Source organism: Belonocnema kinseyi, chromosome 9 (genome assembly GCF_010883055.1).
Source record: "Belonocnema kinseyi isolate 2016_QV_RU_SX_M_011 chromosome 9, B_treatae_v1, whole genome shotgun sequence".
In the NCBI taxonomy this organism is placed as follows: Eukaryota; Metazoa; Arthropoda; class Insecta; order Hymenoptera; family Cynipidae; genus Belonocnema; species Belonocnema kinseyi.
The window spans coordinates 94,474,695-94,486,337 of record NC_046665.1 but is presented as its reverse complement, the minus strand read 5'-3'; the positions used below and the strand labels follow the sequence as shown (position 1 = coordinate 94,486,337).

The 11,643-nt window shown below is 25.2% G+C and overlaps 1 protein-coding gene across 1 annotated transcript in view; it reads left to right on the top strand.

The window, feature by feature from the left end:
• Positions 1-5,516: 5,516 nt before the first annotated feature.
• The window catches only part of LOC117179611 (carboxypeptidase B-like), a 15,378-nt gene continuing 9,251 nt past the window's right edge, over positions 5,517-11,643 (top strand). The window contains exons 1-2 of the mRNA XM_033371600.1: positions 5,517-5,611; positions 8,824-9,142. Coding sequence (XP_033227491.1) covers positions 5,535-5,611; positions 8,824-9,142 — 396 coding nt within the window. The 5' untranslated portion in view covers positions 5,517-5,534. The remainder of the gene's footprint in view (positions 5,612-8,823; positions 9,143-11,643) is intronic.

Sequence of the window (11,643 nt, the reverse complement as noted above, 5' to 3'; positions counted from 1 at the left end):
TTTCACTAGATACCAAATATATTTTAAAACTATTCTCGGTGAATTTTCTGATTAGCCCAAAACTAAAAAAATTAGAGCCTGTACAATCTAACTGTTAAGCGCGAAGCGCGATTATCACAATGAGAATGTAATCGTCAAAGCCGTAGGCACTTTGAGAACCTTCTCTAATGACAAATTTAAAAAAGACTATTCAGTTTAACTTAAGAAAAGGGAACATGATTAAACAACCACAACAGGGCCCTATTAGGATCAGGAAAAATAAAATGTGAATATTATTTTGCAATATCAGAGTAAGCAGTACCAGACCAAAGTACACAAAAAAATTGTAATAGACATTTGATATAATAGTTTTTAACATAGAATGTAGAAAATTTCGCATTGTGGTCTGTGCACAAATGTGGACGCTTATGCAGAGCGTCAGATAAATATATTATCGAGCGCGAAGCGCGAGAACCAACAGTTCGTAAATGCTTAATTATTCAAGCTTACAAATTATTTTAATTGTTTAAAAGTTTACCATATCAAACGCAAATCACTAATACACTCGATCTCCAAAGATACGATCTCCAAAGATGCGGGTTCTTCACAAATACGAGTGTCTCGTCTCCAAAGGAGCTAGAAGAATTATTTCCCTTCTACTCCTGTGCTATTTATGAGTCAGGTGCGCCCAAGAGCGCGTTGCCTTAAATTCGACGTGCGCATGCGCATAGTAGGGCTGTTTGTGTTTGCAAGCATTACCCCCGTCATCTAGAGTGACAGTAGTGGGAGCCCCTTTGAAGGTTGTTTCTTTGGAGTCGTGGATTTCCGTACTTCACGCATCTTTGGAATTCGAATGTATATTACCAGGCTAACAAAATCTTTAACATTTTTATATTAATTATTTGATATTAATTAATATTTAATATTTTATTTTATATTTTATTCCACAACAATTTAAAATTTATTACTATTTAAAGATCAGATTTACAATAAAGAAAATTGCCTAACTCTATTTTTCTACTATTTTCAAGATTAAAGCTACTATTGGCACTTTTTAAAATATTTTCAAATAAGTCTGATACATGACAGTGCCTTCAATCATCTTAAATCATGACCTTTATTCCTCATTGTTCTAACAGACAACCTAATCTTCGATTTTTAAAATTTTGTATCGAAATTTTGATTTTATCTATACCTTGATTTGCTGTTGCATTATTCAAGAAATGAGGAGAGTGTGTTTACAAAGTACGTTACTGATCATGTTCATGAGAGGCTGACAGAGTTTGCGAACAGTTGGTATATGAACCACCCTGAGCCGACCCTTTCTAGCAAATAGTGACTTAGATTACGTATTCTGTGTTGACCTAGGTCTTAACGCTTAAATTTATATTGTTACCAGAGGATAATTTCAGTACAAATTCTGATGCAACTTTTAATTTCTTTATTTTAAATATTATAAGTAATAATTTATTTTCATTTATTTATTTTAAATATTTAATGGAACTAGAACAAATTTGCCTATGCTCGGATTTGAACCAGGGAATCCGCTATACATGAGTTGCGCATTAACCAAGTACGTCACTGAGACTGTGGCAGATACATTTTTTATTTCTCCTATATCACATGTTGACGCGGCCCTGCATCTATGAACTTTTTAAAAAATAAAAAAAAATAAATACTTTACTCTGAAGAATTTTCACTGAATTATAATATAAGTTTAAACAATGATACTTTGTTAACCAGGGTATAATTTTTTTAAACATTAATTTGTCTTAATTACTGGCCTATTGTTTTAGAACACACGAAAACAAATAATCTGCTACAGTCTCGTTAAAGTAATAGGTTAACGCGCAACTCACACATAGTGGCGTTTCTGGTTCAAGTCCAGGCTGGGGCAGATTTTTTTTCTTTTGTTCGAATATAATAGATCAGTAATTTATATATTGATTTTTTTCTTATGTTTTCGGGAAAAACATTCTCTACAAATTTTAAGCTTTGAAATTTTAAAGTAAATCTTTCTACGGCTGAAATTATTAAATTTTTTTTTGTTTTTCTTCGTTTTTTTCCTCTTCATATTTTTTAATTGAAAACTGTAAAGTTAAATGTATTTATTTTAAATTCATGAACAATCAAAATCTACTTTTTGGAAATTCAATAACAGTCTGAAACCTTTATTTTATCCATCTTTTTTTTCTTTTCTCAAGGAGGCTGTCGTGCTAATAGTCATATATATGAAAAGAATAATTCGTTCATGATTACAGTAATAAAAATATTGTAACTGGTGTCATTCTAAATAAAAAACATTATTTTTTATGAAAAATTTTTAAACTCATACCAAAAAGAAAAAAAAATTAATTTTAACCATGCTTTTTGCAATCGAATTTTTTCCTGAGCATCGCTTTTTACCAATTTTTGAAAAAAGATTGCATTTTTACAAATGTTAAAAGTAAATTTTTGCTATGGCTTCTATAGCTTTTTCTATGGCTTTAAATCGTTAGAAAAAATGTATTAAGGGAAAATATTTTAAACAAATAATTACATCTCAAGATTATTTAGTAATATTTAAAATTGCAAACAGTAGTTGTAAGGAATATTTTCCCAGAAAAAATAAGCCGTCATTTATGGAAAAGCAATAATTGTTCAAATATTTGTAAGAATCGAGGGTCAGAAAAAATTTAATTGCAAAAAACATGGTTAAAAGTAATGCTTTTTTTGTCAATTTTAATATTTTTTATACAAATATTGTTTTTCATTTCAAATGACGTCAGTTATAATATTTTTATTCCTAGAATCATAGACCAACTATTTTTTTCAGATAATCTTCTTTGGTCAAAAATTTAACTGTTTTGTTAACAAATTTATTTAGTCAGATAGAAAATTCATTCTTTTGAATATGAAATTTTTCGTTTATGATAGAAAAGTTATTTTTTGTTGATGTTAAAAATTCATCATTATTTATTGAAAAGTAACTTCTTTGTTAAAAATTTAATCTTTTTCTAAAAATGTATCAGTATGGTAATAAAATTCAACTATTCAATTGAAAATTCTTCTTTTTCAAAACTTGTTATTTTTATTTAAAGTCCAACTATTTTGTTACAAAAGCAAACCTTTTTTATCGAAAGCTGTTTATTTGTTGCAGATTCAACTTTTAAGGCTGATGATTCAAATCGTTTTTTCTATTTCACCTATGGACTTAAAAATTCAACTATTTAAATAAAAATGCAGCTGTTTTTGACTAAATCTTATCTCTGAAATTAAAAAATTTGATCGTTAGGTTCAAAATGCAACTAGTTGATGATAAATTCCATTCTCTTGCAGTCATTCTCTCTCTGCCACTTGTTTTTGATTATCTTTTAATATTTAAAGCAAATTTTTACGGACATTTTTTGAAATTATTATTATAATTATAATTATCATTTTTGTTCTCCGATTTTTCTATATTATCTTTCCCTATTTTTTAAAAATTATTTAGTTTAAAGGGAACCTGATATATGGTTATAAACATACGTTTTCTCTATAAATGTTGATTTGTTGGTATTTGTCCTGCAAAATGAACAAGAAAGTTGTTTTTTAAATTAAAAACAATAATATTATTTTAATCGTCATTTTGATTATTAACAATTTGAAGTAGAGTTTGAAGCTCTTCATTGCTTTTGATATTGAATTGAATTGATCTACTATTTACATGTTTAATAGTAAATTTTTACAGGTTATAATTTTAATAAAGTGTCTCTTTAACATTTTTTTGATATTTTAATTTTTCAAACAAATTGTTTAATAATATAATGGCCCTGTCTAATGAATTTCTGGCAGTTGCTAGTTTTTGTTTCAGTAAGTGTTTTGATAAAAAATGTATTAGCCTACATGAATGCATTTTTTTTTGGTACCATTTATTTATAACCTATGATCTTTTCTGATTGAAGTTAAATAAAAAATGGATTCTATCTTCTTATTTAATTTTCATGATAAATTGAGATTGCAGATCATAAATGTTTAATATACTTTAACGTATATTGAATTTTGTCTTCAGATATTCTCATGATAGTGTTATCTGCAAACATAAAATATATTGAGATATCGAATGAATGTATAAAATTCATTCCTGAATTCAAAAATGATTTGGTTGAATATAAAAGCAATGCCTTTCGAAGATCTAACATGTTTCCATGTTATTCCAACTTTTGTTGCTATCTTTGATTAATTTGTTTGTTTCGCTAGGGAACATTGAAACTAAATCTAACGATATCAATACGTATCCTGGCGTTTCTTTTTATAATTTTTTAGAATCTCCAACTATTTTTAATTATTACACTAAATTTGTTACCAGAATTTATTAAAAGGTTATTTAAATTGTTCTAATATTATTTTATTTGTGGTCAATTTAATTACTATGCAAAAAGGAATTTTTTCTTTGTAAAATTTTTGAAGGCCATAAAATCTAGTGTTCGATGTGTCTACATAACTTTTAATAATTGTTTTTACCTAAAATACTTCCTTTCACCATTCATTCAATAATTTAACCTACTTTATGAAAATTAAAAAAGAAATTTAAACCTTAAACGAACAATAAAATAGGGAATAGAATAATTCGCATTGAATGCCACATTGATGGAAAAGCTTGAGAAATTAAAACATTTTGCAATTTTTTGTACTGCTCATCAATGTTACAAATAATTTTTAGCTTTTTAAAATAATTCTAATTTGTATTAACAAAAATGTTGTATTGTAGAACCGTGTAATAGTTTTATCACATTCTTTTTTATTAACTAAAGTATTATATATTCTAAGGTATTCCCAATGATATGACTTATGCTATGTCTAGTTTGCTATTTTAAATGAACAATTAAATTATTATTAATTAAGCCTGTACAATAATACAATCTTAAGAAATTTTTTTGATTACAAGACTGTAAAACATCATTTATCTCTCAACACTTGACTTTATGTTTCACCCCACTTAGCTTATATTGTATCTCAATAACATCTAATCAATAGACGACGATACATTCCTACTATAGTATTAATTAAGATTTACGACTTTTTTCAGTGATAAGGATGGGAAAGTGTGATTGGATTCCAGTTTTAAATTTCGGTACTTCCAATTTGATAAAGCAATGTTTAATAAAAAATTCCAACATTACAATAAAATATTAATATCCTGACAACTTTTAATTGTGTTAGTGTTTTAATTTCGAGTTATTTCCTTATATTTTATAAAACATAATTATTTATATTTTTAATAAATAAATTATTTAAAAGCGCCTTTTTCAATTTTAACTCTCACAAGTTTCTGATTTGTAACTATAATTTAATTCAAATTCGAAAATATCATCAAATGACAATTTAAATTTTTCCGAAAATATAATGTGCCCTGATTAAAAAACCCATTAAAAACGACTTAAAAGTTCATTCATAAATAGCTCAATAAATGTGAGTGTATTGCAGCAGACAAAGTATCGGCTGATGACAGGTTTGATAAGAAAATTTATCACGAGTAAAGATATGGAAATATATAAATACGAGAACGGATCCCGCACGTTAGTCTGTAGTGAAAAATGATCCGGTTCTTCTTTGCTGCTGCCCTCGTGGCATTTGTGTGCGCAAAAGATGTGTACAACCCTTCCCTGAAGGGGTGAGTTTTATTTTTAATTTTTTTCAAATAAACTGCTTAATTGTTCCATTAAAATTTGTTAAAAAATACATAATTTTTTAAAATAATTGTTTCGATGCAACAACTTCAAACCTGTTTCAAAAATCATTTGTTGATATGCTTTGGTAACATATTGGGATAACAAAAATATATAATTAATTTATAATTGATAGATATGCAACTTAGTGATGTGCATTTGATTTTTTTTTAATTTCTTATTTGCATATTTTCCTTTTTTTGGATTTTAATTAATCAATTTTGAAGGGATTCTTTTTACTTATTACACACACGTTTTCGGTAAAAAATTTTGAAACCTGTGTGAATGAAAGAAAAATTTGTTTGGGCACTTAAAAATTTTAAACTGACAAAACGCATTAGGAAAAAAATCATCGTGACCCAGGAATTCAAAATGTAAATTAAACTAATTTTTTATTTTCAGTTTTGCATTTAATATCATTCTTATAAATAGCAAAATAAGAATTTAAAAAATTCCTTGTATCTTCTATTTCAATTCCAGAGTCTTGTCGTTTTTTTCTCAAATGTATTCCGATATCAAAAGTGCCGACACATTGAAAAAAAAATTTTAACCCACAATTTATAAAGATAAATTAATGAAATACTAAAATCAGAATTTCAAAAATTAGTTATATTTTTAAATTCAATTCCTAGGTCTTGGCGATTTAGTTTTTCTAGTCCATTTTTCACTAGAAGATTTGCATATAGCGAAAAATTATTATTTTCATTATTATTTACTTATTAATATTATTATAAAATAGAAATTACATTTTTAAAAATAATTGATTAAAATCTGAAAAAATTGGGAAGACATTTTTTTCCTCCAGATATATCAAAAATATTCAGAAATATAAATAAATAAAAATTGGTTGCTATCTTTGAGTTATCAAATGTTGAAATAGAATGTAGAATATGATAAGTGTCAGGTAACCTATGATCCATTTTGATAAAAATTGAAGGTAGACATAGGCATTTTATCTGGACTAGCATCAATAATTTTGCTTGGGTTCAAGCTAAAAATCTATTTTGAGATCTGAAACTAAGAAAATAAGTATTATCAGTTTGGACTTTTAGAAGTTTGAAAGAATTAAAAAAATATTTCATAAATTTTCGAAAATCTTTTTGAGTTTCGAAATAATATTAATCTCATAAAAATTCCTAAACATCTTTAGAAACAGCTCGATTTTCTTCAAACTTTGACAAAAATGTTTCAAACTTTTTAAAAATATTGCATTAAATCTTTCAGAATTCTTTTTGGAATTATAAAAAATCTTTTAAGTGTTCTTCAGAAATTAATTTTTCCAGATGAAAAGTAAATAAAAATGTTTCCAGTAATCTTAGAAAATCTTTTTATGCTTGTTAAAGCTTTTACAAATCTCAAAAAGTTTCTACATATTTTTTCGTAAATTTGAAAACTCTACATTTTGTTTTGAAGTTTTTGAAATCTTCCCAAATTTAAAATTATTTCTTATTCTTTCAAAACCTTATAAACCTTCCAAATATCTTTTAAAATTATTCAAACTTTTTCTACAAATTTTGAAATAATTTGCATAAATTTATAAGCCTTCCTAATATTCTTTTAAATCATTCGAATTTTCTTTTGAATTTAGCATAATTAAAGACATTGCTTCAATATTTTCCAGATTATTTTTATAAAACTTTTCATAATCGTTCGAAATGTTTTAACCTTTTTTCTTAATTGTCTCAAAACTAATTTTTTTGAAGGGAAACTCATTATAAATTTTCCGAGAATTATGAAAAAATGCCCTTTATTTTCTTTAAAACTAAAAGTATTCTTAAAAAGCGTATAAAATTTCTCTTCGAAATTTACCAAAATTATTTTGCTTAAATATTTCTTTATTTTTTCAAGCTATGCATAACTGAATGTTTTATTAAAATCTTTTAAATTTCTATTAAAATTGCTTAATTTTTATTCATTTCTTAAACTTGCTAAATTGATGTTTTGAAAAGAAAATATTCGGCACACTTTCTTGAAATTTTCGAACCCAATTAAAATTTTTTTCAAATATTTTTCAATTTTATCATAAAATACATTTTTTAAAGTGAAAAATCATATGAAATATTCCCAGAAATTTTAAGATTGTTTTTATGCTCTTAAGTCTTTTTAAAATTTTAGATTGAAAAGCTTAATTTCTTTCGAAATGTTAAAAAAATCTACATTTTGTTTTATATTTTTCATAATACTATAAAACTTTAAACTATTTAACAGATTTTTTAAAAACTTCTAAATTGATTGTTCCAATTTTTTTCAAAATTTAAAAAAATTCGCAATTGAAAAAATATTCTTAAAATCATTTAAATTCTGTGTAGAAATTTTTCGAAATCTTTCGGAATGTTGTGGAATATTTCCGAACAAATTAAAATTTTTTTTTTAATTTTCTTAAAAATTGTATGAAATTATTTTGTTTATCTTGAAAGCTTTCAATATTACTGAAAAACTTCTAAATTTTCTGTTCGAAATTTTCAGAAATTAATTTTTTTTTAATTCTGTTGAAATGATTTGAAAATAAAATTATTTTTGTATGTTTTCAAAACTTCCAAATATATCTTCCGAACTTTTCAGAATTTTCTAAAAACTTTGTAATTTCGCAAAATTGAAAAATTGTGCATTAAATTTTCCACATTCTTTTCCAAATTTTTGAGAAATGATTGATTTTTTTCAATGTTTAAAAATATTTTTCTAAAACTAATTCTTCTGAACAGAAGAAATAAACATTTTTTCTAGAAATTTGAGAAAAAAAAATCTTGATATCTCAAAATCTGTCAAAATCCTTGAAAAGCTTCAAAATGTACTTTCTAAAGCTTCAAAAAATCTAAATTCATAAAAAGATTTCTTGCAGCATTTTTGAATTTAGGCTTACATTTTAATCTTTTTGAAACTTCTAAAACTTTGAAATATCTTCTTAAATTAATCGAAATTTTTCTACAATTTTTTTAAATCCTGCAAAAAATGTTTGAAAATCTTCAAGATTCTTCCACGACATAAAAATTTAAGAAATCTCAATCGTTGTCTCTATTATAATGGTATGATTCAAAAATTTTTTTCTCTTATAGATACAGATTTTTAATTACAGATATTTAACTTTTTCAAATTATTTATATATTTCATACTCGGCGTTTTTATTTATATTAAATTATATTAAAACCATTTTATACAGAATGCAAGGAATCTCAATTACTTACGAAAATGAGGAACAGCTGGCTTTTGTCCTTCAATATGAAGGAGTTTTGGGTTTCGATTTTATGAAAGTAACTCGTCTAGCTAATGACAATATCCACGTTCTTGTCACAGCCTTTCAAGTGCCTATTTTCAAAAAAGCGCTTGAAAACCATGGCATTAAATACAACGTTTTTATCGAAGATTTCGGAAAATTAGTTGAAGAGGAATCTATTTCACAAGAAATTGCAAGAGTGGCAGCTCACAGGTCTAAGGCTAGGAGAACCTATAACTTTTCTTACTTTCCACGTCATAAAGAGGTAATGATAATTTTTTAGAAAAACTGTTTTTTTCAATTATTTTCGGTTTTTCTTTTAATTTTCATTTATTAGTTATCGTATTTAGGAAAATAGTTTTTTAAGTGATTAAATCCGTTTCAAATCAGGCGGCTCCTTAAGTAGCAGAATTTTTTTACGACCAAATACCTTTTTTTAGAAGGAATTGGACGAAAATAATTTTTTCAATTCAGAAACAAAATTTCCCACAAATTTAAGAGAATTTTTATTTTGTCTCCTATTTTTCAAAAAAGCACAGACTCGTTCTTTTAAATAATATAGTTTTTTATCTACTTCAGATGTACTAATTTTTTTCGGATTCTGGTGACTTTTACTATTCTCATTGAAAATCCATAAAAATCTTTTAAAAAACGAAACTTGCAGCAATTTGTTTGAAAATATGAAAATTCGATTTAAAAAAAAAGGCCAAAATTAAATTTTTGCCTATTTTTGGTTGATTTTGGTCCAAAAATTTGCCAGTATTTTCAAAAAAAGTGTATTTTTTAGAGTGCATTTTCCAAAAAAGCAAAAATTTGTTTAGAAATATTATAGTTTTTATCTAATTCAGATGCACCAATTTTTCGGATTCTGGTGATTTCTACTATTCTCTTTTAAAATCCATGAAAATTTTTTAAAAATACTAAAATTGCAGCAATTTCTTTGAAAATATAAAAATTCGATTTTAAAGGATAATCCAAACTTTAATTTTTTCTTTTTTATTTAAATTTTCTCTACTATATGCAATACATCCTGTGAATTTTCTTTAAACTAAACCACTTTTGTGGCCACTGAAATTTTTTTTGCATAAAATTATAAATTTGAAAGTTAAAAAAGAATTCTAAACCTGAATTATAAGATATTTTTTGTATTACTTTTTTAATTAATTTATTTTGCCAACTGCTACACAAGTTAGATTCAGAAATGCCAAGTCTTTTTCGGGGCAATTAAAAAAATATTGTAGATCTCAGTCCAAAGAAATGGGAGGCTAATAATAAAAGAAAAATATAATAACAGAATTTTGAATAATCATAAAATGGTAATAGATTAGAATTCATTGATAATTTTTAATACAATTTCAGTTTTTATGTAAGATAAATTGAAAATTTGCCACTGCTGCAATTTTTATTCAAATCTAAGGACAAAAATTAAAATGCTAAAGTTAAATTGAGATGGCTTCAAATTTAGAAATGATTTAACGAATCAATTGCGTTAAAAAAAAATTTACTTCTGAATTATTTTTAAATCGGAAGTATTTCTAAATACTTTAAATGGTTGAATTTAGATTTATTCAATTTTAAAATTTTATTAAATTTAAAGTTTCGCAGGTTTGAATATGTTTGAAGGTTTTAATTTTTGTAAACTAAATTTCAAATGCCTGCAAATTTGAAAAAATTTCCATTTTTTTTCATCTGAACCTTTTTGATTTAAATTTCTATTAATTTGGAAGGATATCTAATTTTAAACTTTTCAAAAGGAAAATAACTTTCAGTTCCATCATTTTTGTTGTGTACTTATCTATATTTTTTTTCTTGTGAAAATTAAATTAAAAAATTTTATCACTCTACAAAGTATGTAAATATATTTATTTATATTGACTTACTTTTGAAGATGTTAACATTTAAATATTGTTGGAAATTTTTGGGAAAATGCATAATTGCAATTGCTAAATTATAAATCGTACCTGATGGAACTTATTTCTTTGTAAATTTTCTTCTTTAAGTTTTTCTAATTTTAAATGATTAAACTTTTAAGGTTCAATCTAAATTTATTTAATTGTAGTATTTTTGCATTTATTTTGATTTTTTGTGATATCTTGCATCGTTTAAAAAAATTCCTGAATTACACTTTCAGAAAAAAACTTTCCTCGTCTACAGAAATTGTTTAATTTGCATAAAAATAACAGAATGCGGTTCTTATAGTAGCAGAATTAAAAAAAATCCGGAAAATGAAAAAGGCGTTTTTCCAAGAAATGTTCTTTTCAAGTTTTTATAATTCGAAAAAAATAATATTGTCTGCAAAATCTAAACTTTCTGCAGTCTTAATTTTAAGACCTAATTAAAATTTCTGCTTATATAAGGAATGTGTCCTAAAAGCCTTATTCTGGTTAAACTATTTTTGTGGCAGAGAATTTTTTTCCTGAAAATATAATTCTCCAATTTTTTCGTTACCGATGCAAAAATAAGGAACAAAAGGTATTTGTTGATGAAATTATCTAAATATGAAAACTATTATATTGAAATTTTTTATATATTTCGGTAATTCCGAGAAAAATGCGAAAATTTAATGTTGTGAATAAAAATTCTCCCGTAAATATAAATTACTAACCCAAATTCAACCACAAATTGATCAAAATACAATCTTTCATTTTTTTATAATCAAATGTTTATATGTATATATATATAATTAAAAATTTGTCATAAGGACAACCGCAGGATTTCGCCGGGAGCGGGTGCTAATCTGAAAAATTGCACCCGCTTCCAGCGAAA